This window comes from Pangasianodon hypophthalmus, chromosome 20 (assembly GCF_027358585.1).
Source record: "Pangasianodon hypophthalmus isolate fPanHyp1 chromosome 20, fPanHyp1.pri, whole genome shotgun sequence".
Classification (NCBI taxonomy): Eukaryota; Metazoa; Chordata; class Actinopteri; order Siluriformes; family Pangasiidae; genus Pangasianodon; species Pangasianodon hypophthalmus.
The window spans coordinates 2,753,612-2,769,238 of NC_069729.1; the positions used below are offsets into that span (position 1 = coordinate 2,753,612).

Below are 15,627 nucleotides of genomic sequence, written 5' to 3' on the forward strand. Positions count from 1 at the left end.
ACACACAAATGCACATCAGTAATTTTAAATGAGCTGAACCAAATACAGTAAACCTCTCTCAGATATGACTGCAGTTTTTCTGTAAAGCTCTTTCGGTAATGTACAGCTCCAGTTCCAGCCAGACCTGCAAATCACACACATGTACTCCGGAGAGGGAGAGGAAGTCCAGCTGTTCCTCCCCGTGTGGCCTACTGGGAATGTAGAGGACTGGCTATGTGATGTGGAGAAGTCCATGAAGCTGAGTCTGCGTGACAACATTGAGCGTTCCCTCAAGGTTTATCCAGAGGTCAGTCTATCAGTGACAAACCAGCGTTCTCATTATTTCAGCATTTTTTGATCATAAAAATATTAAAGGTCAACCAGTGTTACAGGGTTCACACAGGCTGGTCCTATCAGTTATTGCACACACAGACACTTCAACTTGACACCCACTAGTGTATAGTACATTACTAGTTAACTATTATGTATTATATCGTTAACCATTATATTACTACTTGGTTGGTGAAAGACATCTCTTCTTTACTCTTTTCTACTCTCTTTTCGAAACTAAAAATAGAAAAAAAAACATTCTTAAGCATGAATGTTTCTTTGGATTTTATTATTTTTATTCAGGAATGGTTAAATGAATTTGGGCATAGACCTTTTTTCTGCTTTGTGTAGGAACCCCGTACTAAGTGGGTGCTGTCGTGGCCAGGGCAGGTGGTGATAGCTGGATGTCAGACTTTCTGGACTGCTGAAGTTTCGGAGTCTCTAGAGAAGGGAGACCTCGCCAAACGCTTGTATCCTCAGCTCCAGACACAGGTATGATGAGAATCCAGGTCTAATTTGGTGTAGTGCATGTGAGAAGAATGAGAGAAAACAGCAATCAGAGGTTTCTAAATATATCATAAAGCAAAACTGGATTGAATAATGCTTGTTGGTATCTTCAGGTTTTTATATGTATGTGTATAAACTGGTGTTGATGGTTGTTTGTATATGTGTGTGTTTGTATGTGGGTAGCTGGGAGACCTGGTGCAGCTGGTCCGAGGCCGTCTGTCTAGAATGCAGAGGGCTGTTCTCTCTGCTCTCATCGTGATCGAGGTACACGCTAAAGACGTGGCTGCCAAACTGGTGGAGGAATCCGTGGCCAGCGTTAATGACTTTGAATGGATCAGCCAGCTCAGGTCAGGAAATTCCTAACACATATTCAGTGTATATTCGTGGTGGAAATGACTCGTTTTTGTATTATGATAGAGGACAATAATACATGTAGCATGTGAGATTATGGAACTATGTGTGTCATGTGTTGGTAGATATTACTGGGCGAGAGATGACCTCTACATCAGGGCAGTGAATGCAGAATTCCTCTATGGCTACGAGTATCTCGGTAACTCCGGGCGACTTGTCATAACACCACTGACCGACAGGTAAAAAAGTAGCGGAAGATCAATATGGATGTGACACACCATAGCCATTCAATACACATAGACAATTCAGATCTCAGCTTTCACTTACTTTGTGTTAGTATGCTTCTCCAGTACAACTGAAATCAAATGTAATTTCAAGCCTTGAATATACATACTGTTTTCTATGTCTCACCCAGGTGTTACCTGACGCTGACTGGTGCTCTGCACCTGAAGTTTGGAGGTGCTCCAGCGGGTCCAGCTGGCACAGGTAAGACCGAAACCACTAAAGACCTGGGCAAAGCGCTGGCCATCCAGACCGTCGTCTTCAACTGCTCTGACCAGCTCGACTTCCTCGCTATGGGAAAGTTTCTCAAGGGTCTGGCCAGGTTAGACATGCATACCTGGTGCTCTATTTAAGCTGCTGTGCTGTCTCTGAAGATGCTGTATACGTGTTGTATTGTGTGTCTGTGTGTTTACAGTTCTGGAGCCTGGGCATGCTTCGATGAATTCAACCGCATTGACGTGGAGGTGCTCTCTGTGGTGGCGCAACAGATTACCACCATCCAAAAGGCGCAGCAGCAGAGAGTAAGTTAGAGTGCACACCCAAACACATGAGTGTTTGTAAGATATAAAGTCACAATCAAATACTAATATAAAGTGGTGTGTGTGTGTCTGTGTTTAGGCAGAGAGGTTTGTGTTTGAAGGAACAGAGATCCCGCTGGTTCCCTCCTGTGCCGTCTTTATTACAATGAACCCAGGCTATGCCGGCCGAACTGAACTCCCTGACAACTTAAAGGTACACTTGCACCACACATATTTACTAAATTGGCTTAAGCAATTCCTCATTTTGTCATGAGTTTCACTGCAACGCTCTTTTTGTTCATTCGCTATCATAGTTACAATAATTTTACATAATGTCCTGCAGGCTCTGTTTCGTCCCGTTGCCATGATGGTCCCGGACTACGCCATGATCGCTGAGATCTCTCTGTACTCGTTTGGCTTCAGCGATGCAAAAGTCCTCTCCAAAAAGATCACCAGCACCTTCAAGCTGTCCTCTGAGCAGCTCAGCTCTCAGGTCATCTTCTATGTGTAACATGTAGGAATACAGTGTAAATGTTGTGTATTGCTTTTTTTTTTATTTGTATGTATACGTATTGTGTTGTTTTCTGTGTTATGTAGGACCACTATGACTTTGGCATGAGAGCTGTGAAGACCGTGATCTCTGCTGCAGGAAACCTGAAGAGAGAGAACCCTGAAATGAATGAGGTGATAGTTGTGTTTATGTTGATGTTTTGTCAAAGTAGGAATTGATTGTTTTCACATGTATATCCTCTTATAAAACATACTGTCCTTCATTTTTTTATTTGTAAGCACGTTAATGCTAAGTCAGGTCTTGATTGTGATAAATGTTACGAATTTATGCTTTACAAATGTATCTTTTCTCCAGCATATCTTTGGCTCCAGAGTCTCTTTGGCTATCAATCCAGTCATATTTCAGTGAATTCCTTCTATGTTATAATTCATCAATCTAACAATCAATAAACTGAGCTACATGGTAACATCAGTCTGCTTCTGCAGGAGCTGATCTGTCTGCGTGCCATCAGAGACGTCAACGTGCCCAAGTTCCTGCAGGATGACCTCAAACTCTTCAACGGCATTGTGTCTGACCTCTTCCCAAAGATCCGCGAGGAGCCCATCGACTATGGCACCCTGGAGGAGTCAATCCGTAAAGTGTGCAGGAGCAAGTGCCTGAAAGACGTGGACGGTGAGAGTTTTGGATTCTGTCAGAAATTGCTCCAACTGACAGAGCAAATTTAATTCCTGATATTTTTACTACTATTTTACCTTTTTTTGCAGGTTACATTACAAAGATTATTCAGCTGTATGAGACCACTGTGGTGAGACATGGCTTGATGCTGGTCGGGCCGTCCGGCTCGGGCAAAACTAAGGTGAATTCAATTACTGCAAATACGTTTAAGGCTGTAGTCTTGATTTTGAGTGATTTGGTTGCTGTAGACAGACTGTTTGTCATGATTTTTTATAGTTTTTGCAACGTCACCCTTGATGCATTTCTTGTTTAACCGAAAATCTGTTTTAATCCCAACTTTTTCCACGACACAGTGACTTCAGTATTAACTCATCAGTAACTCACCCAAGAAGTTACCAAACTCATAGCCTCATGCTTTTTGTTTGTATCTATCAGTGCTATGAGGTGCTGGGGGCGGCCATGACGGCTCTGCAGGGTCAACCGTCAGTCAGTGGTGGAGTTTACCAGGCTGTTCAGACCTACGTCCTAAACCCAAAATCCATCACCATGGGGCAGCTGTACGGAGAGTTCGACCTGCTCACACATGAGTGGTGAGTGTCGAGTGGACATGCTGACCTTCTTGCTTCTTGCTGAACTTCACATTTGGGAGATGTTGACACTATAGCAAGTGAAGTATAAAGTATACTATTTCATTCTGATATGTGACTTGACTAACAAATTACTCCTGTCACGTTCAGGACGGATGGCATCCTGTCGTCCCTGATCCGCACCGGAGCTGCCGCGATGGACGAGGAGAAGAAGTGGTACATGTTTGACGGGCCGGTGGATGCCGTTTGGATCGAGAACATGAACACTGTGCTAGATGACAATAAGAAGCTGTGTTTGAGCTCAGGGGAGATTATCAAACTTACAGATGTGAGTTCCAGTTCACTGACTTTTTAATCTGTGTATGGTCTCTTCTATTTGCAGACTTCCAACTTTTTATTTTTTTGTGCCTGTATAGTCAATATTAGTCAAACTATGCTATGCTATGTTTCTTTTTAGTTTGGATATTTATTATCCTTGTGTCCAGGTGATGACTCTGATGTTTGAGGTGCAGGATCTGGCCGTAGCTTCCCCTGCCACAGTGTCCCGCTGTGGGATGGTGTATTTGGAACCCAGTATTCTGGGACTTTCTCCATTCACTGAATGCTGGTTACACACCATCCCTGTACCTCTACAGCCACATGGCCAGCAGCTCAACTCTCTCTTCACACGATTCCTGCAGGTCAGTCATAGAATATATGTATTTGTATATAATATATGTATAGTATATAAACCTCAAATATATATGTTTGTCCACAGGATTCTATCATGTTTGTGAGGAAGTCAGTGAATGAAGTGATTACCTCGATGGACAGCAACCTGACCTGCTCTTTACTCAAACTGCTGGACTGCTTCTTCCAGCCTTTCATCCCACGAGAGGTGCATTAATCACTCAATATTTTTTAGTAGCAGCATCTTGGTTTTAATATACAGTATACATGTGAATTTTTTACAGATTACTCTATTTGTGTGTGTGTGTGTGTGTGTGTGTGTGTGTGTAGGGAGAGAGGCCTCCTCCTCAGGATAAGCTGGATCGTGTATGTGAGCTGATTGAGCCGTGGTTTATTTTTTCTCTGGTATGGAGCGTGGGGGCCACCGGTGATGCTGCTAGCCGTCAGCGCTTCAGTGCCTGGCTAAGAGACAAGATGACGCAGGAAAAAGTACTTAATTCCAACAGCTATTCATTGACATGTTAACTCTTAAATGAACTCCAAACATTTGAGAAGTACAGTGAGCATTTGAGGCTTGTGCCATTTTGCTCTAATGTGATTTCAGTGCAGACTGTACAAAATGTTTTAATGATTTCATTATGAAGAAACTTGATTTTTGTGCAGTTGTCACTTAGAAGGCATATATATTTAAAAAGCATCAGCTCATTATGCCGTTGTTTTCGGAATGAGGTGTTCCGTATATCTGTTGTGAGATATGTCTCTTTAAACAGGACAGAAAAGGTCATTAGAAGCAAATCCATGGAACACGATGTTCTGAGGATCCTCTGTAAAATGATTGTATTTTTTTTTATCTCCCTCAGGAAAGCACACTGTACATGAAGCATGTTGATACTGAATAAAAATGTGGAAAAAAAAAAAAAAAAAAGAAAGCATCAGCTCTCATTGGATGGCAAATGTTTAAAAAGGCAGTGTGTTTGTTCTGTAGATTAAGTTGTGTTTCCCAGAAGAGGGACTGGTGTATGATTATCGACTGGATGACGCAGGCATCAGTCATCTGCATGAAGATGAGGAGGATGCCAAAAGGAGGGAGGTGAGGAGGCTCTTTATTCCCTCTGTTTCAGGAAATGTTTGGACTTTATATACAGGAATTAAATTCAATTTTTGTTGTCCTGGTGTGTTATAATGTGAGTTATAAGTGCAATTAATTACTTACTCATGAAATAATTCACTACACCGTTCCTGAAACATATTATTTTGCAAGGTGCAATGGGTCAACTGGATGAATTATGCCAAGAGTGTCGTCATCACCCCAGAAACCAGCTACGCAGACATCATCGTGCCCACCGCTGACACCGTGCGCATGTCCTTCTTGTTAGACATGCTTCTGTCCAATAAGAAGCCTGTATGTAGAATTCAAATTTATTCTATCATATAAATCAAAAGATGGATGTAAATTGGTTTATTGGTAAAGTAATGTATTAGCATAGCAGCTGCTCTTATTAATACGAGATTCAAAGAGAATGGAAATCCTGCAAAGATCTGTGTCTGCACTGAAAGATGTGTGTTTTTCAGGTGCTGTGTGTTGGTCCCACTGGCACGGGCAAGACCCTGACTGTGTCCGATAAGCTGCTGAAGAACATGCCGTCTGAGTACATCACCCACTTCCTCATGTTCTCCGCCCGCACCTCCGCCAACCAGACACAGGACTACATCGACAGCAAGCTGGACAAGAGGTCTGCTTCACTGAGATTTTAGCAAAGGAGTTAGATATCGTGAAAAAGATCTCTGAATGAAGTTGACTATGACTGGTTTGATTCAATACATAGCACTCAGCACTGAACATGTTGCTTCTTATATTTTCTATGAAACTTTGTCATGATTGTAACCATTATGGTTGTGTGTACCAGGCGGAAGGGTGTTTTCGGCCCTCCATTGGGAAAGTACTACATCTTCTTTATTGATGACCTTAACATGCCCATGCTGGAGACGTACGGTGCCCAGCCGCCCATCGAGCTCCTGCGCCAGTGGATGGACCATGGAGGCTGGTATGACCGGAAGCAGATAGGTGAGCAGATAGTAAGGTAGTATTTGTTCAAAAAGTCATGACTTAGACATATAAAAGGACAGGTACACATATACAGTGTATCTACACACACTTACACTTAATTTAAATGATCCATTAAAATTTTAATTTCATTCAGTCATTCTGTTTAATTGGATAACATATTAGAGCATATTCTCCAGTACATTATGGTCAGCTGTTAAAAAAGGTTAACATCAGTACATTTTGTTTACCAGGAACGTTTAAGCAGTTGGTAGACATCAATTTTGCATGTGCCATGGGTCCTCCTGGCGGAGGCAGGAACCCAATCACCCAACGCTTCACGCGCCACTTCAACTACCTCTCCTTCACCGAGATGGAGGACTCCAGCAAGAGAAAGATCTTCTCCACTATCCTGGGCAGCTGGTTGGGTGAGTTGTGGATATTTTTAGATTGCCTTATATATAGTACCTTATATATAGTAGTTATATATGCGTAGATAATAAAGTAACTCAAGGCCGGTCCTGAGATCCTCAGTAGTACTTTAGTGTAATTTTTTGTCTCCCTGCTCTGACATCAGATTAAATTTAGCAGTCAATGGTCAGCCTGTACAGTAGCATTCCTGAATGCCTGTTTTACATCTGTTTTCTTCAGGAAAGGTTCCCGAGCTGATTCCGTTGAATGAGACCCTAGTGGATGCCACTATTAAGGTGTACTCCACCATCACCTCTGGCCTCCTGCCCACTCCAGCCAAATCGCACTACACTTTCAACCTGCGTGACCTGTCCAAGGTCTTCCAGGGTGTGCTCATGGCTGAAGCTGGAAAGATACAGGTATAGGAAAAGTGTTTAGGAAGCATCTGTGGTGTATGAGACTGCTTGAAAGAGAGGACATCATGCAGCCACTGCAGCTTATTCCAAGGTTAATATAACACACAACACTTTAAAAAATGTGATAATTTTTTTAAAGAATAGTTCCTGTGTCTTGCCCCAGGACAAGGTCCAGCTCCTGCGGCTGTGGTACCACGAGAGCTGCCGTGTGTTCCAGGACAGACTGGTGAGTCCAGAGGACAGGGACTGGTTCGATAAGCTACTCCAGGAGCGCATTGAGGAGTTTGACTGCAGTTTCCAGGAGGTGGTACCGTGCCAGCCGGTCCTCTTTGGAGACTTCATGGTCCCTGGTACTGATAACAAAGTGTACCAGCTCATTGAGGACAGGGAGAAGGTGGGACACTATGTTTTTTTTTAATCTATGTAATATTATCTAATCTGTCTAATGTCATAAATATTCTCAAGCAAGTATTTTGAAAATAGTAGAGCACAGATTGTTCCAAAAATGTATTCACTGTCTAAGTATTTAATAGGTTCTGCAGGTGACTCTGTATGTCATGTTTATAAAATTAAAGATGCTTGTGTGTTATATGTTTTGCTTAAGCTATCTTTCCTTTTTAATACGCATTTCTTTCTCCTAATTTATTCTTTCTCTTTCTGTCTGTATCCCTTGCCTTGTCTTCAGCTGGCCCGGGTAATGGAGGAGTACATGGACGACTACAACCAGATCAGCAACACTAAGATGAAGCTAGTTCTCTTTATGGATGCCATCCAGCATGTGTGCCGTATCGCCCGCATCCTGCGCCAGCCGCTGGGAAACGCCCTTCTGCTCGGATTGGGTGGCAGCGGGCGCCAGTCCCTCACCAAACTCGCCACGCACATGTAAGAGATAACACACACTGTATGTAGTCTGAGTAGAGATGCTACACCAAGTCTGTAAGGGGTAATATACTAACCGCTTAAAGGCAGTAGGCCTTTGAACACCTAAATGGATCTTTTCTTGTTGTTTAATTGAACCAAAAAGAAATGCACCCTTTTTGTGGTTAAAGAACAATAGTTCTAATCCCAGCTCCAGTAATCAGACCCACCTAATTTAGGCACAAGGAAAAAATGTACAGTGAATTATATTCAAAAGCTTAAACTCTATAAGTTATTAATAGCCATAGTTTAACTGATCCATACCATATGTGTTACTGTAAATCATTATTTTTATAGTCTTTATGGTTTTTGAAAAATTTATACAGCCGCTCGTGATCTGATTTAAACACTAAAGATCGTGTGATTCTGAATTGAACTTGATTTGATTTTTAAAAATGACCCAATATCACAGAACAATATCTTCTGACACAGTGCCGTGGAGTAGCGTGCTTGTTTAAATTTTTAATTTATGCAGCCATTTCACTCATTCAATATGGCATATTGATTCATTCCAATGAATTATTCCAATTAATCATTCCAATGAATCAATAACGTTTTTATTTCTTATGCACAGAATCACTGGCCACTGTTACTGAAAAGCTAAGTGTGATGTGAGAGCATGAAATTTGTTAAGCTGTTTGGCCTTAACACTACACCATTTAGCATTTTCTCAGTTCAGTAATCATTTGCTCATTTATGACTCAAATCAGGCATGTCAGAGTAGACCGATATTTAAATGAAGTACACGGTTTTCTCAGAACGGAGACTGAAAACGATTGCATTCTTTACTACTGCAAAACTGTAAACCTCTAATGCTGTGTTTAATAAGTTAGGGTTAGAACACACAGGCAGAGGGTTACCATTTAACTTCTGTACAAAAAGTACTTCAAACATGTAAATTTCAAAGCAGAAGCATTCTGGATACACAAGCAGTCATTAAAAAGTCATTATAGTTCCATATCTAAGCAATGAGTACATGTGCACTATTCTGCAAGTAATCATTATGGCAAGTACAAAGAAGCCATGTATGGGAGATTTTAGCCAATTAGCGTTATTACTGGTCACAGATAATATAAAGCAGCTCTTATTATACAGCGGAGGACCTAATAATGTGGTCACACATGCTGGGCATTAAAGGTTAAAATGCTGATGAACACTGTTAGAGTTTCCTCATCGTCTTTTGCCACATGTGTGTGCACACACTGCAAATTAGCATCTGCTATTACGCTGCCCACATGGAAGAGAAAAGCTTGTGACACTGCTCTACACTGCTTGTGGTTCTTCTTATAGTTGGAAACTAAATTGCTCAGAACTAAAGGTTTGTGGATCCCAATGGTTACTATAGTTACTATTTACTAAATATTTGTTGTCAATTTTTTTTAATTTCCAGTCCAATCAACAAAATGTGTAAGATGCGTATCACAGAGCATTATAGAATTGTCAGAAAGTGTGAGACACTAAATTTTAGGATTCTGTGAGCTTTTTATTCTTCTACTCTGAAAGCAAATATTAGTTCTAAAACACAGGCCATGAATCTTGTATTTTTATTTTTGTATTTTTGTATTTTTTCTTTGATTTTTACATAACTTAATGAATTTCTGCTTTAAAACTCATTGTTTTACATGTCATGTATGTCCTTATGTTTTCATATCATGCTGTTTTGTTGCACAACATTTTGTGATGTTGTTGTGTCCTGTTGTGTTATAAGATCTGACTACGAGTGCTTCCAGATCGAGCTGTCAAAGAACTACGGTGTGGCGGAGTGGAGGGAGGATATTAAGAACATCATGATGAAGGCTGGTCTCAAGAATATTCAGATCACCTTCCTCTTTGTCGACACCCAGGTAAAGTTTAAGGTTAACCTGAATAAGATTAATCTAAGCAAAGGTATTTTGAAAATATTTCCAGTCACGGCCTCTTGGTCTTATTCAGAACACTGAAAAACACTCACACAGACTCCCTCATGCCTGCTGCTTTTCAGATTAAGAGCGAGTCATTCCTGGAGGACATTAATAACATCCTGAACTCGGGTGACGTGCCAAACCTGTACATCGGAGAAGAGCAGGAGAGGATCATGACAGCCATGAAGCCCGTGGTGCAGGATCTCGGCATGCAGCCCACCAAGGCCAACCTCATGGCCGCCTACATCAGGAGAGTCCGCAGCAACATCCACACCGTGCTGTGCATGAGGTTGTGCCTGCTCATAAAACATTCTTTACTGTTCTATCTTCATGGGAATGCATGCCATAAAGAAATTCACACACTGGAATAAGTTTAGGACTACTTCCTTTTCTTAGTTTATATTAGAGACACACAGTGTACATCCAGTAAAGAGTAATCAATGTCTACACCAATTGGGAACAATTCAGGGGTTGCCAGATTTATTAGGTTTAGGTTTAGTCCTAATCTAGTGAGGATAGTCTCAGTCTTTCTTGTGGAAATCATTCTGAAATACGTCTGTCTCTCTGCTGCAAGTCCGATAGGTGAAGTGTTCCGCGCCAGACTCAGGCAGTTCCCCTCTCTAGTCACATGCTGTACTATTGACTGGTTCAGTGCCTGGCCAGAGGAGGCCCTGCAGTCTGTAGCATCGTCCTTCCTCAATGAGCTACCAGAACTGGAGGCCAGTCCGGCTGCCCTGAGAGGCATGGTGAGAGAAAGTCCATGTTTCAGTGTGTATATGTGTGCTGCAAATAAATAATATACCAATCAAAATATACTCTACATCCTCTGTTTGTAGACGGCGATGTGTGTGGAGATCCACCAGATGGTGGCTCTCAAGTGCGAACATTACCGTGCTGAACTCTCACGCTATAACTACGTTACACCCAAGAGCTACCTGGAGCTGCTCAGTATTTTCTCAGCCCTGATTGGCCAGAAGAAGCAGGAACTGCATTGGGCTCGTCAGCGCATGAAGGCTGGTCTGGACAAGGTGACCTCGACAGAAAAGATAGTTTGTTTGAATCTGTCTTTGTCTTCTGACTCCTCTAAATGTCCCCTGTATGTGCGTTGCAGCTCTTGAGCACAGCCGAGGATGTGAGTAAGATGCAGGAGGAGTTGGAAACAATGAGGCCTCTGCTGGAAGAAGCAGCCAGAGACACCGTCGTCACCATGGAGAAAATCAAGGCAACATCATCATATGATACATTTAATTTAAATGACTTCTTATTATCAGTGGTCTGTCAATGTATGTGTGTGTGTGTGTGTGTGTATGTAGCAAGACACATTGGTTGCAGAGGAGACCCGCGTGTCAGTGCAGGCCGAGGAGGCCAAGGCGTCTGAGAAGGCCAGTATAGCCAGTGCATATGCTGCAGATGCCCAGAGCAACCTTGATAAAGCTCTGCCTGCGCTGGATGATGCGTTAGCCAGCCTCAAATCTCTAAACAAGAACGATGTCACTGAGGTGATGCTCAATACTTCCAAAGAGCTCAAATTACAGTTAAGTGTACAGATAAATGGTGTTATCTTTTTCTTTTGTCCTTGTCCTTGTGTGTGTTTGTGTTGTGTTGTTCAGGTGAGGGCGATGCAGAGGCCTCCTCAGGGAGTGAAGCTGGTCGTCGAGGCAGTCTGCATTCTGAAGGGCATCAAACCCAAAAAGGTAGCTGGAGAAAAGCCAGGGAGCAAGGTGGATGATTACTGGGAGCCTGGGAAAGGACTTCTGCAGGATCCTGGAAAATTCGTAGAGAGCCTCCTGAAGTTTGACAAGGTCACACAAATAACCCCACACACTGAGTTTTCAGTTAGCTTTCAGCTATATATAAGTTTGTGACCTAAGATTTTCTTATTCTAGTATATGGGTGAATTAATTCCACCACAAGAATGGGTTCTTCCTCAAAACGTTACCTCCTTTTTTAAGCCAAAAAATCTCTCTTTTTTTTTTCTTCCCCTCTAACTCCCCAAGAGAGCCAACTAATTTCCAGCATAAAATGAGATCTATTATACCGACAGGTCACATTTGTAAATTTTTATTTCTCTCTCTGTCTCTCTCTCTCTCTCTCTCTATATATATATATATATATATATATATATATATATATATATATATATATATATATATATATATATATAATTATCATTTTTCTCATTCTTAATGGTACATTATTAGTTAACTTGCTGTGTTTAAGTTAAATTCCAGTACTGGCAAGGAGCAGTCAGTTAAAGAAGGCTCTGAACTGCATTAGGGTGGGTGTACAGTAGCTGGTATTGTGCTTTGATCGCAGTTTCCTTTCTACTTGATATACTTTACACATGTATATGATTATATGTGTAATGAGAAGACTAAAGCTATCTTAGGCAAAATGCCATCTATTACCATGAACACACAGGCCTGTAAGTATTTGGACAGTGACACAGTTTTTGCAAGTTTGCCTCTGTATACTACAACAATGGGGTTGAAATGAACACTCAAGAATAGAAAGGGCAGATGTGACCGCTGATAGAAGCAGCAGGATGAATTCTGAAGTGTATAGAGTTGTACTTTTTGCTCAGATTCAGTCAAATGATGCAAAACTGAAAGGACATTGCTTCACAGTACAGCTGGATAACGACCCAAAATGTACCACGAAAGCAACCCAAGAGCTTGGAAATGGGATGTTTTTAAATGGCTGAGTCATTCACCTGACCTGAACCCGATCGAGCTGCTTTTCACTTAATGAAGACAAAACTGAAGGCAGAAAGACCCAGAAACAAGCAGCAACTAAACGCAGCTGCAGTAAAAGCCTGGCAAACCACCTCAAGGGAGGAAACTCAGCATTTGGTGATGTCCATGGGTTCCAGACTTCAGGCAGTCATTGACTGCAAAGGATTTGTATCCAAGTATTAAAAATAATCCTAATGTTTATGATTATATTAGTTTGTCCAATTACTTTTGAGCCTGTGAAAATGGAGGGACTCTGTAAAAAAAAAAAATGGCTGTAATTCCTAAACAGTTAATGCAATATTTTTGTTAAACCCCTTGAATTAAAGCTGAAAGTCTACACTTCACTCACATCTTGATTGCTTCATTTCAAATCCATTGTGGTGGTGTACAGAGGCAAAATTACGAAAATTTCTGTTAGTCTTAACAGTCAGTTAGTCTAGTTAGTCTAGTCCATCATTCTGATCTTATACAGCTTGGCTGTATAGGTACCGTGACGTTTATTTTTTTAAAAAAGGACAGAGAACTGTGGGAGAAATATTTATCATATTCATTTTTGCATTTTCCTCAGGACAATATCCCAGATTCTGTGATCAAAATGCTGCAGCCTTACATAGACAACGAGGAGTTCCATCCGGCCTCCATAGCTAAAGTGTCCAGGGCCTGCACATCCATCTGTCTGTGGGTCCGTGCTATGCATGGGTATCATTTTGTGGCCAAATCCGTGGAGCCCATTCGGGTGAGAACATCACACTGCTGCCCCCTGTGGTTCAGAAATCAGTAGTGCAACCACCAATATTTTTAATGTGAACTGTGAATTCTATGTACTACCCTAATTATATCTGTATTTTATTGTGTGTATGTGTGTGAGCAGCAAGCCCTTGCTGTGGCTCAGGAGGACCTGGAAATAACTCAGAATATTCTGAAGGAGGCCAAAGAAAAGCTTGAGGCGGTGGAGGAGGGCATTGCAGCGCTGCAGGCCAAATATCAAGAGTGTCTAGCCAAACGTGACGAACTTGACAGCAAGTGTCAGCTGTGTGAATGCAGACTGATTCGTGCAGACCAGGTGAGCAGGGCCAAATCTGTAAAAATAACACACAGCACATGAACATACACACACACACACACACACATCTCTCCAAATCACCAGGACAGCACACATCTATCCATTTGACCTGTACAACAAACAGACACCTCTCCAGTTCAACCAAATCAGCAAGTTACACCAGCATGTGTGTATGTGCGTGTGTGTGTGTGTGTGTGTGTGTGTTGCAGCTGATTGGTGGGCTTGCTGATGAGAAGGTGCGCTGGGGCGAAACAGTGCAACATTTGGATTATCTGGTGGATAATGTAGCTGGTGATGTGCTGCTGGCTGCAGGATATATAGCCTACCTTGGACCTTTCACTGTGAGTATGCACACTTTCTGTGTGTGTGTGTGAGTGTGTGTGAGTGTGTGTGTGTGTGTGTGTGTATGTACGCATGTTGACGTAATGTGTATGTGACTACACATGCAAGAGTATGGCAGTATGCACATTCTGTGTTGTATTGTATTAGGTTCGTTTTAGGGGTTTTGTGTGTAGGTTTTTGAGTGTTAAGTGTATCTATAGCATGTCACGAGGTTGTATAAGTTTGTGTGCTTGCTGCTGGGGGTTTATATAGCATTTAGGAGTGTGTGTGTGTGTGTGTGTGACTGTGCGTTCTCCAGGGCGAGTATAGAGCATTGATGTTTGAAGAGTGGCTGCGCGGTTTTAAGGAACAGCAGGTCCCTCACACATCCGAGCCCAGCCTCATCAACACACTCGGAGACAAAGTCAAAATCCGTTCCTGGCAGGTCACAACCACACACACCTACATGTATCTTCTCACAGACTTCTGGAAATTAACGTATCGGCACAGACAAGAGTTGAAAATCTAAGCCAGTTTAGTTTAAATTTGTGCTAAAACCAGTCCATGATGTAACTGAGAAATAAGTAATTGTACATAATGAATGTGCTTTGTTTCTTTGTATTTTTATGTCTGTGTGTGCATCCCCTGCTTATGTGTGTTTGCTCTTGTGTGTGTGTGTGTGTGTGTGTGTGTAGATTGCCGGTTTGCCAAAAGACAACCTCTCTGTGGAAAATGGAGTGATCACTCAGTACTCTCAACGCTGGTCTCTGTTCATCGACCCTCAGGGCCAGGCCAACAAGTGGATCAAGACCATGGCAAGAGCTAAATAACACTCACAAAACAATGCACAGGCTCCCTGTCACACACATTGCACCCTATTTAGTACTACCTGTGTGTCTGAGCAGGGATTTTTGTTCTAAGCTTGTACAGTGTCATGATTCTCTGACTTTTTTTTTACATATTGTTTTCATCTCTGTCTCTGCAGGAACGTGATAATGGACTGGATGTGATGAAGCTGAGTGACCGGGACTTCCTACGCAGTCTGGAAAACGCCATTCGGTTCGGGAAGCCCTGTCTGCTGGAGAATGTGGGAGAGGAGCTGGACCCAGCACTCGACCCTGTTCTGCTGCGACAGGTAACACACATACTTATTCTCTTTGGCGCTTGTTTGAAGTGAAAACACAAACAATTCGACACACCAAGCAACCAAACAGACAGGTAAATACATCAATCACAGGCTAATGATTTAATGCATGAGGGTCAATAAAAAATTTAACCTTACATTCACTAATAGTTATCTGAACATAGCCAAGGTAATCAGGGAGTGAGAGGAGAGATGGAGAAAGAGAAAGCAAGAACTTAAAATGGTATGGGTCAGTTCAATACCAGTCAGATGTCTAAAAGTAGAA

General features: G+C 42.0%; 1 protein-coding gene across 1 annotated transcript in view; it reads left to right on the forward strand.

The window, feature by feature from the left end:
- Positions 1-15,627, forward strand: part of dnah1 (dynein, axonemal, heavy chain 1) — a 40,256-nt gene that overhangs the window by 12,096 nt on the left and 12,533 nt on the right. Inside the window, exons 25-61 of the mRNA XM_053227093.1 lie at positions 107-286; positions 661-801; positions 1,000-1,163; positions 1,293-1,406; positions 1,583-1,771; positions 1,865-1,970; positions 2,068-2,181; positions 2,311-2,460; positions 2,565-2,651; positions 2,964-3,150; positions 3,243-3,334; positions 3,589-3,743; positions 3,891-4,068; positions 4,226-4,420; positions 4,498-4,617; positions 4,740-4,898; positions 5,395-5,499; positions 5,671-5,811; positions 5,982-6,142; positions 6,317-6,474; positions 6,708-6,881; positions 7,105-7,283; positions 7,444-7,674; positions 7,966-8,162; positions 9,907-10,042; positions 10,180-10,388; positions 10,674-10,845; positions 10,936-11,127; positions 11,211-11,321; positions 11,413-11,598; positions 11,710-11,901; positions 13,403-13,570; positions 13,706-13,897; positions 14,107-14,238; positions 14,538-14,663; positions 14,914-15,033; positions 15,204-15,353. Of these exons, the coding sequence (XP_053083068.1) occupies positions 107-286; positions 661-801; positions 1,000-1,163; positions 1,293-1,406; positions 1,583-1,771; positions 1,865-1,970; positions 2,068-2,181; positions 2,311-2,460; positions 2,565-2,651; positions 2,964-3,150; positions 3,243-3,334; positions 3,589-3,743; positions 3,891-4,068; positions 4,226-4,420; positions 4,498-4,617; positions 4,740-4,898; positions 5,395-5,499; positions 5,671-5,811; positions 5,982-6,142; positions 6,317-6,474; positions 6,708-6,881; positions 7,105-7,283; positions 7,444-7,674; positions 7,966-8,162; positions 9,907-10,042; positions 10,180-10,388; positions 10,674-10,845; positions 10,936-11,127; positions 11,211-11,321; positions 11,413-11,598; positions 11,710-11,901; positions 13,403-13,570; positions 13,706-13,897; positions 14,107-14,238; positions 14,538-14,663; positions 14,914-15,033; positions 15,204-15,353 (5,763 nt within the window). The remainder of the gene's footprint in view (positions 1-106; positions 287-660; positions 802-999; positions 1,164-1,292; positions 1,407-1,582; positions 1,772-1,864; positions 1,971-2,067; positions 2,182-2,310; positions 2,461-2,564; positions 2,652-2,963; positions 3,151-3,242; positions 3,335-3,588; positions 3,744-3,890; positions 4,069-4,225; positions 4,421-4,497; positions 4,618-4,739; positions 4,899-5,394; positions 5,500-5,670; positions 5,812-5,981; positions 6,143-6,316; positions 6,475-6,707; positions 6,882-7,104; positions 7,284-7,443; positions 7,675-7,965; positions 8,163-9,906; positions 10,043-10,179; positions 10,389-10,673; positions 10,846-10,935; positions 11,128-11,210; positions 11,322-11,412; positions 11,599-11,709; positions 11,902-13,402; positions 13,571-13,705; positions 13,898-14,106; positions 14,239-14,537; positions 14,664-14,913; positions 15,034-15,203; positions 15,354-15,627) is intronic.